The sequence below is a fragment of the Melopsittacus undulatus genome, chromosome 2 (assembly GCF_012275295.1).
Source record: "Melopsittacus undulatus isolate bMelUnd1 chromosome 2, bMelUnd1.mat.Z, whole genome shotgun sequence".
Taxonomy (NCBI): domain Eukaryota; kingdom Metazoa; phylum Chordata; class Aves; order Psittaciformes; family Psittaculidae; genus Melopsittacus; species Melopsittacus undulatus.
The window spans coordinates 58,771,821-58,797,632 of record NC_047528.1 but is presented as its reverse complement, the minus strand read 5'-3'; the positions used below and the strand labels follow the sequence as shown (position 1 = coordinate 58,797,632).

At 40.8% G+C, this 25,812-nt stretch overlaps 1 protein-coding gene across 1 annotated transcript in view; it reads right to left on the bottom strand.

Annotated features, from left to right (window-relative positions):
* Positions 1-865: 865 nt before the first annotated feature.
* COL4A2 (collagen type IV alpha 2 chain) overlaps positions 866-25,812 on the bottom strand; it is a 140,894-nt gene continuing 115,947 nt past the window's right edge. Inside the window, exons 28-48 of the mRNA XM_031045558.2 lie at positions 23,773-23,880; positions 22,961-23,182; positions 21,248-21,409; positions 20,510-20,680; positions 19,264-19,407; positions 17,914-18,039; positions 17,392-17,573; positions 15,927-15,990; positions 15,465-15,539; positions 14,888-14,995; positions 13,820-13,927; positions 12,469-12,540; positions 11,946-12,071; positions 11,687-11,803; positions 9,368-9,529; positions 9,138-9,236; positions 8,391-8,537; positions 7,671-7,787; positions 6,648-6,839; positions 6,055-6,341; positions 866-2,582 (exon numbers count right to left, since the gene is read on the bottom strand). Of these exons, the coding sequence (XP_030901418.2) occupies positions 2,328-2,582; positions 6,055-6,341; positions 6,648-6,839; positions 7,671-7,787; positions 8,391-8,537; positions 9,138-9,236; positions 9,368-9,529; positions 11,687-11,803; positions 11,946-12,071; positions 12,469-12,540; positions 13,820-13,927; positions 14,888-14,995; positions 15,465-15,539; positions 15,927-15,990; positions 17,392-17,573; positions 17,914-18,039; positions 19,264-19,407; positions 20,510-20,680; positions 21,248-21,409; positions 22,961-23,182; positions 23,773-23,880 (3,044 nt within the window). The 3' untranslated portion in view covers positions 866-2,327. The remainder of the gene's footprint in view (positions 2,583-6,054; positions 6,342-6,647; positions 6,840-7,670; positions 7,788-8,390; positions 8,538-9,137; positions 9,237-9,367; positions 9,530-11,686; positions 11,804-11,945; positions 12,072-12,468; positions 12,541-13,819; positions 13,928-14,887; positions 14,996-15,464; positions 15,540-15,926; positions 15,991-17,391; positions 17,574-17,913; positions 18,040-19,263; positions 19,408-20,509; positions 20,681-21,247; positions 21,410-22,960; positions 23,183-23,772; positions 23,881-25,812) is intronic.

Genomic DNA, 25,812 nt, shown 5'->3' with positions numbered 1-25,812 from the left:
GTATTAGCTATGAAAGAACAAATAGTTTGCTTCTGTTGTTGATGTAATTGGTTTTTACAGATTTGCATAACCTCCACTTGAATTCCCTTAAAATACTGAATGTGCTGGAATGGTATGCTGTCAAAATCCCAAGTGATAACTGTGTTCATCCCACAGCCACTGGTTTCTAGCAACACTGAGCTGAGGTAAGTTGCTGATTTTGGGGTGTTTGTTATTGGCCTGTGTATTTAAAAGAACTGGCAAGCATGGAATAATTTGGCTCAAGTTGACTGCATTGTTTTCTCTTCTTTTATTTAGCTGAACAAATAGTAGTGTGATTACTTTTGTTTGGGGGCTGCCTTTCAGAGCTACAGCATAGCCAGAGAGCTCATTTCAAGCTTAGGTAATTTCTCTGTTTATGGATGTATCTCATCATATGTACAACTGATCAAGGTTAGACAGTATGCTAGCTAAGAATTTCAACTTCATTTATATTTCATCTTTTTTTTTTTTTCAGAGGTAACACTTGGAAAATTTTGTTAATGTTGGTTTTCTGAACATTGTATAACATGAATAATACACTACTTTAGTCTGCAACATTGCAATTTATAGGCTTAAATTGTTCTAACAACAAGATGGAATGCTATTGCAGTAGTTCAGCTTAAGCAAGCAATTTTAGAAACACAGCTTCCCTCTTGGATCTTTTAAAGTGTCATGAAATAAACAAGTGTATTGCCGGTTGAAGAGTTTGAATTTCAGTGGAAGGAGCTTTCTGGCAGTGTGCTTCTAATTCCTTAGGTGAAAACAAAGTAATTCAACAGAGCTGTCCATATGCATTGTGCAGAAAAACACCATTTACAAAATGAAAATCATCAACAAACAAAAGTGTAGAAAAAACCAGGTTTTATTTATGATACAGTGAGGATGGAATGTAAGTACAAAAGCCAAAAGCACCTGAAGCAGGACTGAGGTGAACTGTTGAAAAATCAATTGCCATTGCTATAAAAATCTCTTCAGTTTCTGGTTTAAGCATTCAGGTACATAATCAGATTATCCCAGTAGGAAACTTGCAACTGATCCGTTCCCCCACTTCCCGGTCTCTTGCAGTGGTGACAGATAACTTTGAGCTAAGTTGTTTCTGCAGAAGGAAAGAGCCATTCTGGCCATTTATCAAGCCTGGCACGCAATAACCTGGTTCTCTATGGGGTAAGATAGTTCCAAATTAATGCTTTGCTTCCTCCCCCCCCAGCTGTGTGCAGATTGGTGGTGGTTATCCCATTGCTGTGTGTCCCTAGCTGCCAGGATAACATGCCTTTTGACAGACAAGTGGCAGTACTGGAAGTTCTGTGCTCAAATTAAAAGTTATGGGGCATCAAGCAACTTGCTCTCCTGTAAAGCCCACCCTATGTGCAATAGCTGTTGCAGCAGTAATGGTTCAAATCTGTTTGTGATGAATGGCTTGGTTTCAGAGGAGAGAAGCTGCAACTGAAAAAACTAACCAGTGTCACTGCTATGTGGGTAGTGTGACAAGGATGGATGTCCACAACATATCAAGGAGCAAGAGACCTTTGTAATGATCCTGAGGTATGTCTAGAGAAAAAATTATCAAGCTTGTAAAATAAAATGCTGATCTTCATCATTTAGTCTCCTAACTGAAATAGGAAGAGTTGTATTTTGCGGTCACTGTTTCTGGGGGGGCCTGTGGGCTTCTCTGCTCTTTCCAGTGGTTAAGTGCTAAAGCATTGTTAGGCTTGAAAAAAACCAAACACAATAAAAAGATAATTGTTTTGGGTGTGTTTGAAATACCCAAGCTTAAAGTACTAAAATCAAGGTTAGGTTTCAATGCTGGACATGAGCACTTTGCAGACTAGTTTCAGTATTTTGCAGGAGTTTCTCTCTGTGATCAGGCTGTGTTAATTTATGGAACTGGAACTGTTAGTATTTACTGTTGTGACAAATACAGTAAATGTAAAATATACATATATTCTCTTAAAGTAAATGCGGTTGGTATCTGACCAAGGTAACCATTTATTAGTGAAGTTTTTTGGTGTTTCAAAGCTGTGAGTAGTTGTAGCATTTGGCAAATGATGTAATGTTAAAATAGCAAAAAGAATATATATATATATATATAGTAGGAGAACACAGCATTAGATCTGTGTGTCAGATGTGATTTGTGTTACACTTAATTTGCTTTTACAGACATTTTAAAAAATTATCTTTCCCTTCAGCTTTTGAGGTAATAAGTTAAAAAAGCACCAACATGATTTATTCAAATGTCTAACTATCACAGAAGGTTCCACTGTATAAGTATGACATGATAAGCAGGTTCCTTATACTGTGAAAGACTTCTATAAATTTTTCATACAGACTTGACATCTGCTGATATGGCTTCGGATCAGTCCTGCCTTGAGTGTATCTGCTGAGGGCTTGCTTTGGAAGGGCTGGTCAATCGTAGTGAGCCAGAAGCTGTATTTATTGGCAAAGTAGTGACAGGTTCCACGTGCTCCATTGCATTCGATGAAAGGAGTCGCTCTGAAATCTTCTAGGCAGCTCCCGGGAGAAACCAGCGACTGGCCTCCACCTTCATCACCAGCAGCAGTGTGCTAAATGAGACAAGGAAGGCAGTGTTCAGAGTACAGTTGCAGTCGGTGCTGTCAAAAGCTTACATGTGGGAAAAGAGAAAAGCCACTAGAATTGCTCCTAATTCATAGGATCATAGAATGGTTTGAGTTTAAAGGGACTTTAAAGATTATCTAGTTCCAGCCCCTCTGCCATGGGCAGGGATATCTTCCACTCTACCAGGCTGCTCAAAGCCCTGTTCAACCTGGCCTTGAACATTGCCAGGGATGGGGCATTCTTCTCTCCAGAGCAGTCAGCTAATCCTGCAGCTAAGTAAGGCTTAAGGGTTTGGCTATGCTTTAGTTATACAAAGGAGTAGCTGCTGTGTTGATCGCACTTTAAAGTCTTCAGGCAAACATCTTTTCTATAGTTAAGATTTTCACTGTTGAAAGTCTTAGCCCTGAAGAATCATTTAGGTGGGAAAGGCCTGCTGGGGGTTATTTTAGCCAGTCCTGTGCTCAAAGCAAGGCTGACTCCAAAGTTGCCCACAGTCACTCAGGGCGCCGTTGATTTATCAATACCTCCAAGGGTGGCACAACCTCTCTGGGAAAACTGGTTCTCTGTTTGATTACCCTTACTGAGAAAAGCTTTCCACCATACATATATCTAACTTGAATTTCCCTAATTAAAACGTCTGTCTTACTGCATTGCACATAAGGAACACTGTGGAAACAAAATCACCTTTTATGCAAATAACTAGTTCCCTCTATGGCATATTCTTTGTCAGCAAATTACACCAAAGCCATGCATCTTTAGACCACTCAACTGTTACTTTTGACACATACTATGGTAATGAACTGTTAGTTTTCTTCTGTCAAAGGCACTGATAAAAACCAGACATTTCCTCTGTCCCTTTTAGAACTGTACAGCTACTTTTTAAGTGAAGATCTTTCCTTTTCTGTAAAAACCTGAAAGAATTTGCAATATAAAAGCAAGCAGCTGGAAAATAAAGTTGCTAAATAGTTTTGTAAATGTAAGGGGTAATCTGGGCACATCTACTATGTTTGCCTGCTTATGTCTTAATAAATACCACACTCTAAAAGTGCAAACTGTAACTGATTTGGTTTGTGCTGCAAGAGGTCCAGTGTGCTTGTATAAGTGAGTCAAAGAAGTGGCCACCTTTTAACAGAGTAAAGGACTGATCTCTGGCTGGAGTTCCATGTTGCTGAGGTTTAACTGTTAAACGGTTTAAAAAAAAAACGACCCCAAACAACAAAACAGCTCCCTCCCACCAGAATCCCCTACCCAGACCCCAGAACTGCAGCCTACCAGCTGCCTTATAAATCTACATGACTTGCTAAGCTATGAAAATCAGAAGCAAAATTGTTCTAGCATCCCTGTGTAAGAACCAAGTTGGTAAGGAGCAGCATAAACTATTACAGCTTTGAGGCCTTTGCAGTTGGAGCTGGAAAGCAGTTAGCAAAAACTACAAATGCTATCTGAGCCCTGGCTTGGGAGCAGACCCACTTGAGAACCTCAGGATGAGTATTGGCATTCCTATGCTCAGGGTACAAGCTCCACCTCTATGTCTGTAGTATCTTTTCTGGTATTGGCCATGGCCTTCCATCCTTCTGCAATGCTTATGCCACTCTATAGGATGCATGATACTGATGTTCCCTTGCTACTTGAAATCTGTGTGGCTTTTATGGCTGTTTAGGCATGAGTCTGTGATGACTCCCTTCGGTACTGTACCTTTCTTAGGGGAAAGAGGTGACAAATGTAATCCAAGGAAGTAAAACAGTATGTACTCTGAGATAATCAAAAGCATGCTGTACTTCTTTCATAGTTGCCTGAGAAGCAAAAATGCATTCACCAAACACTTCATTCCCTGCAAATGCTAGCTGGGAAAATATGACCTTTTCTCACTCTGTGCTCCTTAGTGCTGGCACTTTTCTCTGGCAAAAGGTCTTACTAAGGTGAAACTCTGCTCTTAACAATGCTTGGTGTTTACACAGGGATTTGCAAACATTTAATTAATCCTTAGCATTCTTGTGAAGTAACTATGAGATTGGTATCAGGGGTTTTCTTTTTATAGAAGCAAAAGAAAGGTCAGACATAAGGCTGGTCAAACATTTAACCTGCACTCTCAGTTTTTCTGGTTTTGGTTTGGTTTTGTGTTGTTTTTTTGGTGTGGGTCATTTTGTTTTTTTTTGTAACTAAATGACAAATACCAGATTTCCTTTACCTTATTCTCTGAAAAAAATAAAATTGTGGCTTTTGACAAACAAATGATTTGCAGGTAAGAATGACTATTGTTATTCTATGATGTTTTCTGTCAGAAATCTAAGTACTTTTTTCCTCAACCCTGTTTACTTTAGCATTCAGTCCAGTCTTTAATGGGTTAACAACATGGGCTTACTGTTGCAGATTTTGACTCTCCAGTACATGAATCCAGTCAGAAACAATGAACGTGTGTCAGATCACTCACACATTCTAGCTGCTCTTTACCATGTTAAGCCCTCCAGTACTTACATGACACCTCCGTACAGTATTGCAGGAAAAGCAGGTCAGGCTCTTCAGCAGGTCTTCCACTGCACCCATAATGCTAAGCTTTTCTGTAACCTCCTATTTCCTAATTATAAGATCACAAGATCTAAGAGATCCCATAAGCCATGGGATATAGAGCTCAAGTCTTGTTGCCATTAGAGATACAACACTGAAGCTTAATTTTAAAAACAACAGGAGGCTGTCACTCTTTCCACACTAAGTGGAAACCTTTGGCTTCTAAAACACAGAATGGGTTGGGTTGAGATCATCTAGTTCCAACCCTCCTGCCATGGACAGGGACACTTTCCACTAGACCAGGTTGCTCAAAGCCCTGTCCAGACTGGCCCTGAACACTTCCAGGGATGGGGCAGCCAAAACTTCCTTGGGCAGCCTGTGACTGTCTCTCACCCCCCTCATAGTACAGAATTTCTTCCTGATACCTAATCTAAATCTATTTTCTTTCTGTTTAATGCCCCCTCGTCCTATTACTACTTGCTATAAAAAGTCTCTCTCCAGCTTTCAAATCTTAGACTAAACATCAATGATTTTAAGTTTCCAAAAGAAGGGAAAAGGTTGATTTTTCTTTTTTGAAATACAGATCAGCTTTACCAGTGATGTACATAAGTAACTCCTAATCTTTAGCTGTGGAAATGCTTTGTAGGCTACAGTTGCACCTCAGTGCCATTTTATTTGTCAATCCACATCTGTCCCTATGTTCTGCTCTGAAGCACTATTTTGTACATGCAGTAAGGACTCTAGATGCTATTCTGACAAGAGGCAATTTTATCTGCAATTTGCAGAAATTTTGTTTCTCCTCTTCTGCTTCCTAGAAACTAGGAAGTTTAAGTAGTTTGTAGTTCTCTGGTTCCCCACTATGATGCTTGGTTTTGGTGTTGCTGGCTCTAAAACAGAGCAGCCTTCTTAGTATCTAAGACTCAAACACAAAAAGTGACACTGGAGAACAAATACCATAAGGAAGGAATATCCGATCCACAAACTGCGCCAGCCTTCAGGGCAGTGAGGAATAGAAGCTTCTTGGCTATGGACAGCAATTGCCACAGCTGGGGCCTCGCAAACTGAGCACCGACTGATATATGGCTTGATTTCATCTTCTGCCACAGGCATCATTGGAAGAGGTGCTGTAGTTGAGAGCCAGTAGGATTTATCATTTCGACTTGCATAATAACAAATATCTCCAGGGTTACAGTAGAGGAATGGCATAGTGCTGAAACGAGCCAAACATGAGCCAGCCAGCCCTGTTAAAAAGGGAAGAGAGAAAATAATAGAAATGATGGCAATCATTGACACAGAAGACAATGCATGTTTTCAATTTCCTGCTCTTTCCTAAGTATGTCAGTAAAATCCTGAAGTCCAGAATACTTCACTGGCTTTAGAGGTCCCCTTGAGCAACACTTGAGTGCTCAGGGGCACTTCTCATTCTGGTGTTTCCTAAGCCTGTCTGCTCAAGTCCCAGCTTCCTCTAAGAACTATTTTATTCTTTTGTTATTTTCAGTCAGAGACATGGAATTGAGGCTGCTGTCAGCAATACCTGCCCCACGTACCTAGATCCTGGTTGTGTGCTTTCTCTTGTCCTTCAAAGTACAGCAGGCTGTATCCACTCCAGAGTTTGTTCATGCCAACCGGGCACATTGGCTCCTGATCGGACTGGCTGTGCTTCACCAGCAGGTAGCCCATGCTAACGCTGCGACCTGGCATGCCTGGCAGCCCAGGGCTACCAGGGCGGCCTGGCTGACCTTAGAAGAAATGGGGAAAGAAATCATACAACTTAGTTTGTGCTCCCACAAATGCTCTGATATTCCAGTTAAGCTGCTGCTGAATAAAACCTAATCTTTTAATAATAGTAACTCTTCTTATGGTAAGTTTAAAAGAGCTGCAGTTGTAGGATTACAGCAGTTGCTTTTAAATAGATTGGTGCTGGATCAGGCTCCCTGGTTTCTAAGGTGATGTATTTTGCTATCAGATCCAGGAAAAGTCACATATAACACCTTGAATTTGAGCATACTTTCTGCAATACAGATGAGCCTATTTGTTCTTTAACGTGCTTTCTTAGTCCAAGATTAAGCAATAGTTTTTTAATTGCTTGTGTTTGCTTCATATGGTTACAACTATGCTCTGCAAATACCTTCTTCTCCATGTACTTAGCTAAGTAAGATAGTAATTGTTCTACTCTTTGATTGGATAAGGACACAGATATTTCTTCTACAAATACGCTCCTTTAAACATCATTTACACATATATCACTTACCCAACCATTTGTTTCCATGAATGTAACTGCTAGTAAAACACTACGTGAAAATACTTAAGAGAAAATCAATATAAAAATACACAGATCAAAACAAACTCACTAACATGAGTGAACTGATATCTACATTTACCAAAACTGATTGTGAAAATATCGCTTTAAGATAACTTGGTAAAAGTTAGTTATTTGTCTCATGAAGAAGTTGTGAAGACAGAAACTTTCTTTCTCCTCTCCCCATCCCTACCCAATGAGGTAGAACTACAGAATGATTTATGGCAGTGAAAGTGGAAAGATGGAAGAAGTGCTGTGCAACATTTCTTACCTTCAAATCCTACTGGACCCTGAAACCCTGTTGCTCCTTGTTCACCTCTGGAACCAGGAGGAGCAGGAATGCCACCCCTGCCTTGGAGTCCTGGTTCTCCAGGTGCGCCTCTGAAACCTTGCACCAACAATCGTTATAAGCACAGTGGCTACACAAATATGAACATGCTACCTGCTTTGTTAACACATGCTCTGCTTCTGTGTATTTGGTCTTATATGACATGTTTACCAGTTTACACTAAAGGCAAGATCCTGTAGTTCTTGCTCAGGCAAAAAGTGCTGACTTCATTGGAAAAAGTTCCTTGGATGAGCAGCATGACCTTGATCTTTCACTTTGCCTACCACCACGCATGTCCGATGAAGCTACTAGCAAGGAGTGTACTGCACTGGATCCATATATCACTAATGCTACATCCCCTGTGCTGATAGCACTTCCATAAGGATGTGCACATTTCCATCAAAGAAGTTCAATCTTGATTTAAATGAGATCCACATCTGGTGTTGCTTTGGCTACGTGAGTGTTGTCAAAGTTTCCTTGTGTTTTGCTTAGGTTCTGAATGCTAGGAGGAGGAGGAAATCCAAACCCTAGCTTTGAAAGACCAAAATTTGACTCTCCTTTCTGACTTCTGGAATTTAGAGTAGAAGAGAGCCAAAACAGTTCTCTGGTGACCTGACCTCACTAAGGGGATCTGACCTTTCACTCTGAGTGTGCAATTCCTACCTGGATCGCCTGGTGGACCCTGAGGTCCCACATCTCCTGGGCTTCCTGGAGGTCCTATATTTCCACGGGGACCTGGTGAACCTTGCTCAGCAACCAGCCTTGGAGGAAGAGGGGACAGCCCAGGGGAGCCTGGAGGCCCCTGAAAGCCTGTGATTAGAACCAAGATGAGACAGTTTGATCAAAAAAACACTAGTATTTTCCACAGATATATATACACACACATATGTGAGCATGGGACTGTGGTCAGCAGCCCTTGGACAGCACACAGATAAGCAGAAGGAAGTGAATGATGCTACTGCTCCCTATTTATGCCACAGGAAGCTGGGAAGTTCCCCACACAGCTCTCTGAGGCACAGCACCATCTTTTGGTGGGCTTCAGGAGGCACAAATACATGCTGATACAGTTGGAGTGAAGGATTTTAAAGATATTTCTAAATATCCAGTATGTGTACTTTGGAGGTTTAGTTTAGATCAGGAATTCTTCTGTATTTTAATCCTGAAAGTGATTGTGATTTTGGAGCTTGTACCTCATACAAAATAAATTGATAAAGGCAAAAAGTTGACTACTCATGTTAAATTCAGGCATCTGCCCACTGGAATTTGCCAGACACAGAGTCATGCAGGTTGTAGAAGACTCTGGAGGTCATCTAGCCCAACCTCCCACTTGAAGCAGGGTAGGTTAGATCAGCTCTGCGGAGCTGCAAAATGAGTAATTTAGAAAGGAGTCATACATCTAATTACACTTACCAGTTAGTCCTCTATCCCCCTTGGGTCCAATAGGTCCCAAATCACCTGGAAATCCTACTGGGCCCATAAAGCCAATGACACCTTGCTCACCCTTCCGACCTTGAATGAAAAACAAAAGGTGACATTACTGCCTTTCAACACAGATTGAGTGCAAAACTCATGTTATTAAAGCTGCTGTAGCATTGGATGTTCCCCTGTTCCTGGCCAAGATCAGCATTTCCCATCCTTACCTTTTGGCCCAGGGTAGCCAGGAACGCCAGGTCTCCCTGATAATCCAGGATCACCTCTACTTCCTTTTGGGCCAATTTCTCCACTTACACCTATTTGTCCACTTTCTCCTTTGCTTCCTGGTGGAGCCGGTATTCCAGGCTGTCCCTGTAGTCCTGGATAGCCTATTTAGAGCACATATAGGTTGTAATCAGCTTATTCTTAAGACCTGGGCACAGGGGAAAATAACAGTACTATCTAATTGTATCCCATCAGGTTTTATTTCCTTAATTTAAGAGGGGAACTAATGCTTAGCTCCCCAACTTATTCAGCACTCCTGCTCTGAGACTGGTATACTCTTTGCTGCAGTGGCAGAGGAATTAGAGCATGAATCTCCCACAAAGCACAGTGTCATCTCAAGATGTCAGCAGAAATGAGGTGCCTGCTGAGATGCATCCTTCAATGAGCTTCTCATTCCCCAGCAAGTTCCCCACTTAAATAGATGCCTCCCTGCTTCATCCTAAATTCTCCAAGTAACTAGAGAGAAATCAAAGAGCAGTGAGTGCCTGACCCAGTGCCAGGTGGTAAGTCAGCCAAGAACTTACTGTTCAGTGTATCTTAGTGCTTCAGTTGAACATCTGGATACAAACAACTACTTCATGCTGTCTTGGGAATTATGGGAACAGCTTCTGTTTCTAGAATTACTTACTGCCTGAAGCTGAACCTGGCAGGTTTCTCTTCAGTTACCTCTGCTACCTATGAAGACATTTGGACCTTGATTCTGAAGAGAGAGGGATTTACTAACTAGGGTCTTGAGTGGGACATCACTCGTGCTGCCTGTTGAAGTTGGACCAAATGCAAGATGCAGGTGGCAAAATAAGAATGAGCCATGCCTCACCATTTTGGCTGAGAGATGGTTCATGTTCCCACTCTCCTGACTGCTTCTACTTTTATTTTTAGATCCAACGACTGCCTGGGGGGTGGGAATCAGTATGAAGTGTTAGGCCAACCAATGTTTGTTTTCCATTTGGAAACTTAGGTATTCTGTTGAGTTTCATCTGGGTTGCCTGTTGTAGATTTTTACCAAGTTTACATAAAAATTTCCATGCATCATATAAAGATGGTAGTGGGACATCTGCAGCTTCTGCTACAAGCTCTTAACAGTGGCACTACAGTTTGAAATGAATGTGCAGTCCAATAAGCTACAGGTATATCAGCCTCTAAATATAGAGAGACACAGAGTGGCTCTTTCATATGTGTGAGAGGGGCAGGCTCATAGCATGGACTTGTAGAGAGAAAAGCTAATACTTCCTTAGTAGCTTAGTTTGCATGGTAATTTCACATAGGAAAGTTTTATAAATGATAAAAAAAAAATCCATAGACCTGCAAGACTGCCACAGACCTCAGATTTTAAAGTAGCAAATTAGCATAATCCTTTGGAAAGTTAAGAGAACCCTGGATGATTACAGTTTGTATGAAAATCAAACCCTTCCATCAGGACAACCTGGAGGAACTGCCTTTTACTTTCAAGAGGTCTGTCTCTATTATCATATACACCATTGAATATAGACTGAATGAAGATAGGGGGTTGGGCTAGATGATCTTTCGAGGTCCCTTCCAACCCTTGGGATTCTGTGATTCTGTGACTTGGAAAGGGCTTTAATTAAAGTGTAAGTTGCATTTGATTTTAAATGCATGTAAATTATCTGAAGTAAAGAGAATTACAGTTTGTGCTCCCTGAACATTTATCAGGCTGACAAAGTTGGGGCTGTTCAGCCTGGAGAAAGTTGGGGCTGTTCAGCTGCGTGGAGACCTCAGAGCAGCCTTCCAGTATCTGAAGGGGGGCTATAGGGATACTGGGGACAGATTATTCATTAGGGACTGTAGTTACAGGACAAGGGGTAATGGGTTAAAACTTAAATGGGAAGTTTAGATTGGATATAAGGAAGAAATTCTTTCCTGTTAGGGTGGTGAGGCACTGGAATGGGTTGCCCAGGAAGGTTGTGAATGCTCCATCCCTGGCAGTGTTCAAGGCCAGGTTGGACAAAGCCTTGGGTGGCATGGTTTAGTGTGAGGTGTCCTTGCCCATGGCAGGGAGGTTGGAGCTATATGATCTTAAGGTCCTTTCCAATCCTAACCATTCTATGATTCTATTAGTTCTGTCCAACAATTATTCATGCACTCTAGTGTTGCATTTAATAGGGATATTTTACTGAATCAAGACAGAAATAACAATGAAACTGCTGTTGCTAACCCAGTAGTTACTCTTCTATTGTTGTCTGAGGGCACAACCTTGTACATAGTCTTTTATTCTTGCCTGAGGGAAACAAGGCATGAATTACCTGGCACTCCATCTAGACCTGGGGAGCCTTTATCACCAGGATGTCCCGATATATTTGAAATTCCAGGAGGACCTGGAGGTCCTTCCTGCCCAGGAATGCCAAAGGGTCCTTGGACTCCTGAAAGGAAGAGAAGAAATAATCAGTACTACAAGGAAAATGCACAATTGCAATTGTAACAACTCACCTCAGACTTTATATAAAGAATGGGATTTTCAAAATGGAAAACACCTGCATAGATCCCATTCTCTGGAATACAAACCTGGAACACCTCTGTCTCCCTTCTGACCCGGAGGTCCTTGGCTGCCTTCCACTCTGCTTGGCTCTCCTGCTTCTCCTTTGTCACCCACTGGACCTGGGAAACCTGCAGAGCCGTAACCATCTGGACCTGTTGTGGAGTTGTTAAAAATTAAGAGGAAAGTTGAGATGTTTCTGTATGTAATAGTGTATCAGCATGCTAACACACATATATAGAGCATGTGGACTTACTAAATATGTGAGTCTGTAATGGCTAATTGAAAAATGGCTCATAATGGGAAAAAAAGGCCTTGAAGCTTTAACTTGGTAAGAGGAAAAAAAATTGTGATTTAAAGTTGAGTTTAATACATCTGTGTGGCAACACATAGGGTATGAAGCTGTTTGCCAGAGCCCACAATACTGAAGAAAATTCCACACTGGGCTATGGAATACAGTTAAGAAAGTCGCATTGCAAAGATCTCACTCACCCAACTTGCAGCCAACACAATGCTATGCCTATGAACAGGCAGAATAAGAGTCTCACTTACCTGGTGATCCTGGTAAGCCCTTAGTGCCTGGTAAACCATGCAGTCCACTGATTCCTCTTGAGCCAGGCAAGCCTGTTTTAAAATTGCATTCATGATTATCATAATAGTTTCTATGAGTCTGTATATATTTCTAGGCAAAAAATCCAAATCCTTGGATAAATACTATTCTGTGTTAAAATCTTGTGTATTATATGCAAATTAATTACAATAAGCTTACTATGAAATACACCACACAATGGTTTTGTGATTAGCAAATTTCACTACTATCAAATATTATCCAAGTAATAAACAGGATTATTACTTTTAAAAATATCTTTGATCTGTCTGGTAGCATGTCATTAGTTCCATTCTTGCTGCTATGAATTTTTAATAACCATTTAGTTTTCCAAAATCCTCAAACCAAGACAATTATGGCATAATTTTAGGCTCTAAATGTGATTATAGTGAAGCTCTCTTCAGGAGAAATTCACTCTCTGTAATTTAGAAAAACCAAAACCCCAACAAACCCCTAACAAAATGTGTAATAGCTGCTGCTGTTGTTACAGGTAAAATTTATCCCATCTATTCGTACCTGTCAAAGTGTTAAGCATGATGTTAAAGCTAGACAGGTACTTCTAATCAATGGCCAAGGATCTGGAGGACAACTCAACCTCACAGTAAATAACGTCTCTCCCTCTTCACTGTCTATAAAGGCAGCCTTCATAACCATATTAGCTTAGATTTGATGCAGATTCAGATAGATAAATCCTAGTAAAAGCAGGGTAATTCCTGGCTATACTAGAAAAAAAATCTGCTTAATATATTAAGGAATTAGGTGGCAACCAATGAGATTCTGTATCCTGTGATTCAAGCAGCTGCATCTTAAACTATCACCTGTATCTTGATAGCAGAATTCTGTCTGAGCCATAGGTCATTTATTCTTAAAACCAGACATTGGATCAGTTCACAGTTTTTTATGACGATGTAGGATAAGCATATAGTTTGCTATCTAATGCCACACTATAATATTCTAATACCGTATATCACTGCTCTTGCTGCATGTCAAATATTTGTTTTTTTTTCTTCCCAGTTGCCATGAAAAATGAGTATGTTTCCTGAAAACTGCTTTCCTGGTTGAGGGAGGTCATGTGCTGTTAAAGTGAGCTCAGCAGACAGCAGTCCTTCAGAAGCCATAAATCAGAAAGCAGCCACTTGGGTCTTCACTAATGCACCTGGACTTTATGAGGAACAAATGTTTACCAGAGGGAACTCTGCCGCTCTGAACTGCAAAGAGCCCCCTTTCTTCTCCATCCCAAAGGAACAATAGCAAGTGCTCACACTAAAATGACTGAATAGTTGAAGCTGCAAATACCTGCTTGTCCTGGTAAGCCAGGCCAGCCAGGAGTTCCCTTTTCACCTTGAAATCCAGTCATCCCAGGGCTTCCTTGCTGTCCTGGGGGGCCAACCAGTCCTGGCAAACCTGTGTGACAATGATGTTATTGCTCATGAGTGTCCTTAAAGCCAGTTACCCAAAACATAGACTACATTCATTTTCCCAGGTAGCAAAAATAAGGCTTTCGCTTCCTAATGTCATTGTATGATACTGCACTGCTCATCCAAGTGGAAAAGAACTAAAGAGAATAAAGGTAGGAGAGGCAAGGTATAACAGAACAATTAATTATAGACTTCAGGTTTTTACAACCTTTCTGACAACCGCAGAAATACAACGGGCTCCTCCTATTAAAATGATATTTTTTTTCTATTACCAGTTACGATGAGTAATTTAATGTATATGCACCTCAGCTGCCTCTTCTGCCACATCTGTTTTGCCTTTCCAACTGGAAAGCTGTTCAGACAAGAACTGTTTCCCATTGAGGAACCTACTGAAACTGCTCCAGTCCTGGCTGGAGTTTCTAATCCCTCTAATTATATGAGAAATGTGGAGCAACTGTTCTGAAAGAGCATTTTCATGATCCTCTTGCAATAAGACATGTTCTTAAGCCCTGAGTTTATGATCCAGCCAGAGCCAAATCTGACTTCAGTTCCCCCAGTATGCTTGTACAGTCAGCCAAAAAGCTTGGCTCGAAGGCTCTGTAACTGGGTCCTAGGGAGTATTGACTTAATTTTTGACAGAAAAGAGTATTTAAAAGCCCTTTTCCTTGAAGTGTTGAGACAGTATTAGAATACCTGAGTACGCCAGCAACACAGTTCTTTGGACACGATTGCTGTAAAAAGTAAAACTGTATGAAGCAGAGGTATGCTTTTGAAATTTCCTCTTAATAAGTTCTGCAAGTTCCACATCCTTTTCACTGCTCTTTACCAACTTACAGAATAATCAACATATTAAAAAACATACTGATTTTATTTCAAGATAAAAGGTATTTTTTCTTTCTCCTCTTAAACATCTCTATTTTTCTGAGCTCTAAAAAGAGTATTTTACCTTCCTGTCCCACAGTGCCAGGGAGACCCTGAGTGCCCTTAAGGCCTTCAATGCCAGGGGAACCAGGATCGCCACCTTCACCTTTTTGTCCTGTGCTTCCTCTTGTGCCTGAAAAAGCATGAAGCCAGTATATTCTTTTAATAATCTGTACAATCCTACAAGCTAACAAGCATAATGTGAAATTGGCTACTTCATAGGTCCTGATCTTGCCACATAAAGACATTCCTCTAGTCAGGGTGCTTGCATAATCTGTGAGAATGAACAGTTGTCTACAGCATGCTGGCCAAACCATCATTAAATTTGTTTTTAAAAGTAATCCCCAAATTATGTGGAACATGACACTGGTGTTCAAGTGTGCTGCATGTACAGGGAAAATTTAATACATGACCTAACCAACCCCATCCAAAATCGACCTGGCTCTGCTATCCCATCTTCCATAATTACTTCCTCTTCAGGAGCTCTCATAAGAATACAGGTTCAACAGGCACCAAAAGCCTATGGTAAACTCTCCCTCCCTCCCTCTGTAGCCTTCAGTGTGAAAAAAGTAATACATGCAGAGCAACTGTGAAATTAATACCTGTTAAGCCTGGCACACCAACTTCCCCTTTAAGGCCTGGCATTCCTGGTAAGTTTATAGTATCTCCCCGCTCACCTATTTCAAGCAAAAAAGAACACGAGTGTAATGCTTTTAATTTAAACAGCATTTCCTGTTGTTTTGAATGAATTGCAATCTCTGAGGCAAAATTCAGTAATTATTATCTTTCTAGAATAAAAGAGGAGTAAATTAAAGAAGGAAAAACATAAAGTCTCTAGAACAACCACCCTCCCCGCTATGGGTGGCTTCATCCATGGACAGTACATGTTGCATGAAATTAACAGTATTAAACTTTTCACGGCCTCCCACATCTACAATACCATTCTGTAAGACTGTATGAAGGCTCTTTAACACTGAAGACCCCCTAAGACTCTTCAGAACTTAATGCTGAGCATTTGATGAGCAATGAATACAAAGTGGGCTCAGATGAGAGAATTAACTCACCTATTTCACCATGTGAGCCAGGAGTACCAAAACGGCCTGAAATTCCTGGCATACCCTTTTCTCCCTGTCACACAATTGAGAACAGGTATCAGTTAGTGGAGATGAGGATATATTCAACTTTCTAGGCAGTGCTGTTTGGAAATATTGAAAAAAGGTTATAAAATTTACCATTTTTGAGTTTCTGAAGTCCTTTATAGAGAGTAATTTGGCTGAAGTCAGTTTAACCGAACCAGTACAAAACCAATGGACAAATTGTATTTGCAAAGCCCTAAGTCTGAAATTGAGAACATCCTATTGCACATATATGGTAGTGAGTCCTTGTGCTGGTTTTGGCTGGGGTAGAGTTAATTTTCTTCACAGGAGCTGGTATGGCTTTAGATTTGTGCTGGAAACCATGTTGGTAACAGAGAGATGTTTGAGTTACTGAGTGCTTACATAGAGTTGAGGCCTTTTCTGCCTCTCAGTGCACCAGCAAGCAGGCTGGGGGTGCACAAGAGGCTGGGGGGTACACAGCCAGGACAGCTGACCCCAACTGATCAGAGGGGTATCCCAGACTATATGGCATCATGCTCAGCATGTAAAGCTGGGGGAAGGTTGGGCAGGGGGCCACTGCTGGGCATCAGTTGGCTGGTGGTGAGCATTTGCATCACTCATATTTCTTGGGTTTTATTACTTTTTCGTTGTTATTTTCCTTTACATAACTATTACTATAATAATTATTATATTTCAATTATTAATCAGTTCTTAAACCCATGAATTTTCTCAGTTTTACCCTTCCAATTCTCTTCCCTCATTCTGCTTTGGGGGAAGTGAGTGAGCAGCTCTGTGGTGCTTAGTTGCCAGGTGGGGTATACCACAAGAGTCCTGCAGACCTTTGTTGGGAAGAAGTCCTACTGAAATCTAAGGGCAATGCTACCTGAGAAAGGAACATAGGTTTTGGCTCTCTTACATAAATGATGTGAGTCTACTGTCAGGCTTTTTGGAAGAGTCTATTTCTTCCATTGTAACTTATTTTGCATCCAAAGTGAACCACAATGAATTATCCTCTATGAGCTGAGATTCTTAGACTCTTACTGTTAGATGAGTGACAGTGAATTATTTTTGGGCAGTGGTACCGTAAGTCCCAGAAGAAAGGGAAGAGCAAGCTCAAAATTGAGAAAAAATTTACCAACAACTACAGCAACAGCTAGGTCTGCAAGGACCTTTAGAAGGAACTGTGTAGGCCCTCATTGGCAAAAAGCTGGCACCTGAAATTTGGATGTCTCCCAGTAGAAGATAAAGGACTCTACTTGATGAACACTGGAGGGACCAAGCAAAAATATTTGGCCTAATTATTAAATCTTTATTGCATTTTTATCTTTTCACTATAGCTGTTCAGCAGCATGTCAAGGGGTGAAAGCCACTGCCTAGAGAAGCTGCATGCCAGCACAAGGACACCTTTATTCCCTCACGGGCATGAACTCACCCTGATTCCTGTGGTGCCAGGGAAACCTCTGATGCCAGGAGAGCCGGCTGGACCTGGATACCCTTTCAGACCTGTCAGCCCTTTTGCGCCAATGTCTCCTTTCACACCAGCCACATAGCTGGGATGCCCAGGGGACCCTGGAGTGCCTGTCTTTCCGGGAACACCTGGCATTCCCTTGCTACCTGCAGACAATAAAGAAGAAAAATAGAAAAGACGTAAACTATTAAAGCAGAGGAAGGCTAAGATGCAGTTGCTTATAAGAAGCTTTCAAAACATGTCACCATAATGTCTTAGTACAAAAAGGAGGCACACAATCACAACATAACCCCACAAAGCTTTCCTTGGCTCTAAATGCAGTAAAACGCAGCCAGAAGCTCAGCTTCTGCTGTCAGAGACTTTGCTGGGAGGGGCTGCAGCACAGTGGAACAATGAGTGGGGAATATTTAATATGGTAACTGAAGAAAGACACCAATCAATAATCCTGAATGTGCTTGGTTTTTTTTTTTTGCTGTGACCACTGACCTTTTAAGCCAAAGAATCCCTTTGTGCCCCTTTCTCCAACATCTCCTTTTTCACCTTTAACTTCCATCATCATGCTGGGCTTGAGCTTTGGGGGTTCTCCTGGGGGTCCTTGATCCCCACGGTCACCTAAAAGGTAAAAAAACAACCATGTAACAAATAGCTAGTCAGTGGCACTGTGGTGGAAAAGTAAGCAGAAGAGTAAATTTAGCAAAAAGGGTTTAATAGATAATTTTGCACAAACTAAGGAAAATCCATGTTGTATTGACCTGTCTCAATACGACGTGGCATCAGTGCAGTCAAGCATTAAAAATCCCACAAAAACTGCGTTAAACTTTTGTACATGCAGTCCTGTGAAGCTGGACCCAAACTCCTTTGTGATAGATAATTTACCTCTCAGCAGTTCAGTTAAGTATCATGTGTTTATAAGAAACCAAAAAGCACACTGGAGAATGCACAGAAAAGTAGGTTAGTTCCAGTGAAAGTGAAACTCTGTCAAATGTCCTGGGCAAAAGAAAGTGTTTGGATTTGTTACCAGTTATTTTGTTCCTTTTCTTGATTTGAAGGTTACGGGTGACAACAGTAAATAATATTGTGAATAAAGGACCTGAAGAGACTGACTTCATGAGTGTCTTTAGTTCTTTGTGGGATGCAGAGACAGGCCATCCACCCAGACTTGTCTCCTATGATCATACACCATCTTATATTTCTTCACCAAGAAGTATATTTGCACTTCTCGTTGCAGGGGCTGTTTTCACACTTGCCCTTTGCTCATACCTCCCCTGTATTACTGGGAGCATTGTTTTGCAACGTTTAAATTGCAGACTAGATTTTCTGAAGTACCTATCTCAGCGTCCCTAGAAAGAACATTCTCGTTTTGTGGTAAAGAGCACAAAGAAAAGAGGACTCAGTTACACTTTTAATTTCACTGATGATATCAGCTGAAACTTTACTGAATTTTAACTACTTAATTGCTTGTTGTTCTGAGTATTTAAGTACCTTTACAGTGCAACTGGAGAAAATCTGAATCTTTTTCCCTCAAACACCTTTACTCTTCCTGAGAAAAGGCTCTGTTAAGCTCTGCATATGCCCAGCAGTGCCACTATCTGAGCTCAGCTGAATAATGAGATGTCTGTCTTCAACCTTAAATGTGTAAAGATTCACAAAGAAGTAACTTTTCCCTGAGCCTAAAACTCAGGCCTCTCAGCCAGAGGCCCATGTGTGAAATAGGTGGAGGAATGTCTGAGCTAAATTTACCATGTGAAAAATGTGTCTTCATTGTCTTTGTGTCCTTGTAAAATTGTTCTCCAGATGTGAAAAGCAAACACACTGGTACCACCCATAAGCAAATACCTTTAAAACCACGTGCTCCTTGTGAGCCTTTATCGCCCTGAGCCCCCAGTGGGCCAAATTCTCCTTTGATTCCCTTGATGCCCGGTCTTCCTTTTAGGCCTGTCATTCCTTTGAAACCACCAATGCCAGGTGAACCTCTTGCACCTTTAAAGAAAGAAAGGGAAGAGAACTGTTACCTCACTCAGATTTCTGCAAACTAAGCATCACATGACCAGAGTGGTGCAAAAACTGTGCAGCAGTATGTATTTTTGTATGCCTTGATGTCTAGGTCAATCTGCAGCTCTGGGTCAGGCACCCAAGGTAAAGAGCAGGGGCACATTGAACTGCTGAAACTGGCTAGAAGATGTTGTAGAGATGACCAGAACTTAATGACTTCTGAAAGTTTAGCCACTCTCCTACATGTAAGCTAGAGAAAGGTAACTAGTTGCATACAAGGTTTTTAGTCAGCCTGTTCTACATGTAGAGACACAAATCTTAGGTTTAGTACTGGCTGACCCTTTCTCACTACAAAATCCCACACTTCTTTTCTCCAAACAAGAGGATGCTCTTTTACACAGGGCATGCTAACATACAGATCTGAATTCCTCTCAAATGAGAGGTGATCAGTACTCCAGAGTTGTATTAGAAAAAAAACCTTGTATTTCCAACTGGTGAAATTTTAACATGCATTCATAGGCATGTCCCCCTCCTTTCTCCACCTTTGACTGGGCTTCACATGGAGTTCAATACTGTTGAAAATCCCTGTAATCCCTGAGAAATGTAGGTAATTTGCATTATGCATAGCATTTTTGGGACTGGCAGGTGAAAATCTCACCTTCTCAATACATAAGATTAGTATCCTGGTAAAAGTCAACATCGAGGTCTTGTGTGTGGCATTGCTCAGTATAAAACAGCCAGCTTTAAAAAACTTCCAAGCAAAGGTTTGGGTAAAATCTCTAATTTCATTGACAGCCAGAGGGACTGGGACAAGAGAAAGACTTCTGGACAGAAAACTGAGTAAATACTGTGGAATTTTTAAAAGGAGAAGTAAAACAGCCACTTCCCTTCTGAGTAGGGCTGCACGTCAGAAGCTAGCATTTTGCCAAGCACAACACAGGGGATAACAGTGATTTTGGAATATATTAGGCACATGATCCTAATTCTTCCATTTTAAACATGTAGCCCAGCAGAGAAGGTGTCTTGTTCATCTCAGCACAGAACTGGTATAGGCAACACTACTTTTTTCAAAGCAGCTTGCAGAGCTCACCTTTGTCTCCTGGAAAACCATCCATTCCACTTATGCCAGGGGGACCAGTCACACCAGGCACACCTTGTAATCCCGGATAACCTGTTTCGCCTTTGTCACCAGACAGACCTTTCATGCCCACAGGGCCAGGAAAACCTTGCTCACCATCTTCTCCCCTAGCACCAGGTGGACCTGCCATGTGAACGTGAGAATAGGGAGATTAAAAAGTGTTTGGACATACATGATGATTTTCACACAAGGTAGCTCAAGGGGGAGAAAACTGCTGTCCTACCAGCTTTGTGTTGAGGGGAGAACATTAGCATTTTTTTCAGAAAAGGACTGCAGACATGATTACAAAGACAAAGCAAACCACTCTTGCTATCAGCTTGGTCCTGTACCCACTCCCAATAGGACCTTTCCCTCCTTTTTAGGAATTTCTTCCATAACTACTCCCCCATTTGGTAGCTCCATTCTCCCAGTCTGCCACCAGCAAGCTCTGACCTGGCTTGGTAGGTGGCTGTACAACTAAAAGCAGCAGCTCTGCCAGCGAGGATCATCATCACCCCTGCTTTCCACCTCTGATACCAGTACAATTTGCAGACACATTGTCTACATTATTACTGTCATTTCTCTGGCTGGGAACAAAAGCATGGCATGTGCCACAATCCCAAGCTTAACTTTCTGCTGTGGAAACCATACAGCTGTCCTGCCACAGAGAACTGGCAGGAGGAGGGACACAGGAGAGCAATATTTCCTCACCAATAGGTCCTTGAGAACCAGGTCCGCCATCTGGTCCAGGGTTTCCTGGTGGCCCTGGGAATCCACGTGTTCCTGGAGTTCCTGGCAATCCCATCAAACCAGGGAGACCTTGTGGTCCTGGCTCTCCTTTGGGTCCTGGCAAACCTGGGATACCATCCGCTCCTAAAATACCATAATCATGCATTAGAGAGCATAAGTATCTAGAGAGCTTATTATCACCACTTCTGTGTATGCACTAGTCTTTCAGGGTATGTTTTTCCTGAGAGCAGGAAAAGCAAATTAAAAGACCACTCGTTAGTTTTAAAATAATTCACATTACCAATACTGATCTCAATGTTTGTATTGGAAAGGTTGACTGGCTCTTCCAGAAGAATGGAAACAGTTTGGCACTGGGCGGATATAGATGGGGCAGGTCTCTTCCAAATTTAACCCCAGTAATTCTGTAATTCCTGATCTCTCTCTTTATCACATATATCTTTGTAAGAATCAAATCAAGCAGCTGACTGAACCACTGAAATAATGTTCTATATCTTCTGTAAAATATGATAGGCAGGAATCAGAATATTTAAGGCAGATAGGTTCTGGTTTGGGGTTATTGTTCAGAAATCTTCAAGTGAGGTCATTACAAGGCATTGTTACAAGATTCATACAAATTCTTATGCAAAAAGGTCTTGACATGACTTAGTGCACTTGGTGAAAATTTACATCTCTACAAGGTAAAAGCAAAGGGGGTGTCCAAGATTTAAAACCTAATTCCTGCTTTATATTCAGATTGGAAATGCAGAAGCATAGAAGACCTCAAAAGTAAATGGCACTTAACATCTAGGCTGAGTGGATCTGCTTCTCTTTATTCAGGTTTTACGTCAGTGTGGGTCCATTGCCTTGACTATAGTTAAGTGTGCTTTTATAACTAAGGTCACATAAGGTGAGTTTTCTTCTCAACAACAGAATACAGGATTTACCTCTTTGTTCTGAGGGGCTAGTAATGTAAGTGGCATAGATGATACAGAGGAAGCACTAGTCACTTCATGTCAAACTAAAAACCCTCATCACATACAAAAAATTCACATGCTTTTCTTTTGGAGTCATTCTTTCAGAACTGTAAAATAAATTAAGAAGAGACAAACTACTAATGTTTTTTCTTTTATCCATGCTTTTTGTTATTTCTAAAAACTTAGTTCTACAGAAATGCTTAGGAAGAAGGTACAGTCACACAATTTTCTTTCCCTTTCAATTCATGTTTTACCTTGAGTTTCTTCCCCTTTTCATAGTGATGTTTTCTGCCTTTTTTCAAACTTGCCAAGTGCCACAGAGCTGTCTTCATCTTTTTTTCACTCTGTGGCTCTACTGAAGGTGAAACCAGTTCTCTTCACTTCAAAAAGCTTAGTAAGATGACGCTCTTCTTTTCTTTGCATTGAAAATTGTAAGAAAAGTCTCCCAAACAGGCTCCTGTGATAGACCTCCTTGCTTTAAGCTCGTCACACAATTACTACTCTTTCTCACTCCCACAACGGGGCAAAAGGGTAATCAGCATATTGGTAACACTTGATAGTAAAGTGATGGGAGATCATCAGGCCCTGGGATTTGATACTGGGGTCATCAGTACCTCCAACACATCCCAAGACAGTCTCTTACTACTCTCACATTCCTATAATTTGCCTACATTTATATCATACTCTTACTTAAACATTTCTTTATTTAAAGTAGTTTTACCTCTAACTCCTGGTACTCCTTGATCTCCTGGCAAGCCTTTCAAACCCGGAAAACCAGGAAGCCCAACATCCCCTCGGGAACCTGCTGCAGCACCTAAAGCGTCGCCAGGTAACCCCTTCAGTCCTGTGGCTCCTGGAGCACCAGATTTTCCTGTGAGGCCTGGGTGTCCCTGCAGTCCAGGTAGACCGTTTGGGCCCCTGTCTCCCCTGGGCCCAGTAAAACCTACAAATAAAACAGGGAGTAGGCATCACAGGTTCACTATAAATGTTGGAGTTCATGTCCTAGGTGCACCATTACACCTTTTATATTACTGTAATTTCCCCTAGTTCTTAGCAGAAACATGCAGAATCAAAGTGTTTATATATATACATACATACATGCTTTTAAACTATGTGGCATTTATAAGAACATTCAACCAAATGTGGAAATTGGCAGTTATATAGAAATACTAATACTAGTGTTTTCCTACTTTATGCATCATCATTCTGAGTATATTCCACTTGGAATCTGAAATATCTTGTTCCTGAATTTATTTCTATGTGAATTTTATGGACTTTTACTGACACATTCACAATTTTGCACTATAAAGCAGATTTTAAAAGGTTGGTGTCTGTGTTACTCTCATTCTCATTATTACAGAAGTTGCAGGAAATCCTTTTGGATTTGAAAAATAGCGTTTTTTTATAATAGTTTATTGTTTGAACATGGAAGGGAAGATAAATGAAAATGTATCTGGAACCAAGTTGCTGTGTTCAGTAACTGTAGTGAAGAGGTCAAAAGTATATAAAGAATGACAAGTTATTTCAAGATACCTGGAGGACCTGGTAAACCTTCCCGACCTGGATCACCTCGTGTACCATTTAGCCCTGGGAATCCCACTGGACCTGGATCACCTGGGAATCCTCTTGCACCTTTTGCACCTAAATTATATGAAAGAAAGTATGAAATTTTGTTCTGAACAAACAAACCAGAAATGTGCATATAAGAAAAGGTAGTGGTAAATATCACCATGATGTGTTTCTGGATGCAAAGATGAAACTTTTTTAATTTAATGGGACTATACCATAGCTCTTTAGCAGTATTCAAGATCCCAAGACATGGCCAAAAATCTAGGCTGAGTGCTCTTACAAACATGGATTAACCTGACTTAAAGACTAATGATATGGAGACTACCAGATGAAAATGACTAGGCTCACAGACTTTTAATATTTTATAAATTAAGGCTTTTATCTTGAAGTCAAAGGCAATGTCAAAGAAGAATGTTCAACGGAAACAGGTGCAGAGGAGATGCTGTAGGAGGAACAAATTTTTCCCTTCCTGGCTAAACTGAGCACAGAAAAAGAGCAGAATGGTTTAGATAACCACAAAACAGAAATGTAAGGCTAAAGGTTAGATCTAATCATCCTGGAAGCAGAATACAAAGTAACTACTCACTATATTTATGACTGTACAGATGTATAGTTTTGATAGTAAAAGCAGGGCTGAGCCCTGAAAAAGTATTTTTCTGGCACTGAACTCATGTTCATACCGAGTTACCTCCTGACTAGTAAAGTTAGACCTCACTTCCTTGTACTGTAGTATTTGACATTTGGGTAAGGACAAATATTACTGTTTCTCAACACTGAACACCTGCAAGCATTGCAAAAGATTCTTAAGTTTGTAAAATTATACATATTTATTTTTTTGCAATAGTTTTACTACATGATTCACTGTATTTACTACATTAATTCATTGTATTCCAAGATCAAGATTATTTGGTAAAGCTCTTTCTTTGAAAATAATTCCTGTGGAGCGCTTTGTTTCCCTACCTTCCTGAGCTCCTCAAACTCTTTAAGTTCCCATCTCCAGCTTGAAGGTCAACAAAATGCTTTAACATTTTAAGTGTGGTTGCTTAGCATCACCATGAATTACAACTCATTTCTTTATTACACTGAAAGCAAATTTCTATCTCTGAGAAACCAAAGAAAACACCACTTGAATTTTGATACTTTTTCCACTTCAGTTTTCTGAATTTCCATTATTTAACTATAATTTTTGCAGTTCTAGCTGTTATTTGTGAAGGGGAGAAGAAAACCTTTAAAAAGACCGCAATTAAGGTGCACATAAACAGACAATGCAGCATGAATAGCATTTTCCCAGTCCCATACAGGACTATTGTTCTCTCTCTTATATGAACAATAACTTCTCAGAAAGCAATTAAATGGAAAAATCCTAGGCTTTCAGGTCTCAGTGAAAAATTCTAATATGCCTCTTACCAAAATAGCATCTTAGTCCTGTTTCCCATGTGTAATAACTGACTTCATTCATTCTGTTCAGTATTGCACTAATTAAAAAGCCATTCTAGAGAAAGAAGGCAGCAGATAGAGAATGCAACTACTGCTTACTGCTTATTTCAGTAACTCATTATGCAGTGTTAGCTGCTGTTAACATGTTATGCCAAACAGTAGTAGGAAAAGGTTTTTATTTTAGACCAGTGTTTAGTTTGCAAGCTCTTTAGCTGTACATTTGAAACAGAAAACTTAAACATTTTATTCCACAGCGGTCACGTAGGTCTTGAGACTACTGAATAACAAGGATGTAAATTAGGGTGGGCTGTCTATGTTGCCAGGAATTTTAAAGGGACATGAGAGTGTGAGACTATAAAGATGACTCCTTGCTTGATATACTGGGTGCCATCAGCACCTTGTACACTGAGAGACTTGACTGCCTATAGCAGAGCTCCATCCTGGCTGACAAGAAGGCAGGAAAACTTGTGGATAAAACCACATCACTCTAAGGAGACAATGAAAATAGTGTAAAGGAGGTGTTGGTGCTTTTGAGTCAGTCCAGAGAATGTGGGTAGGTATAATGAC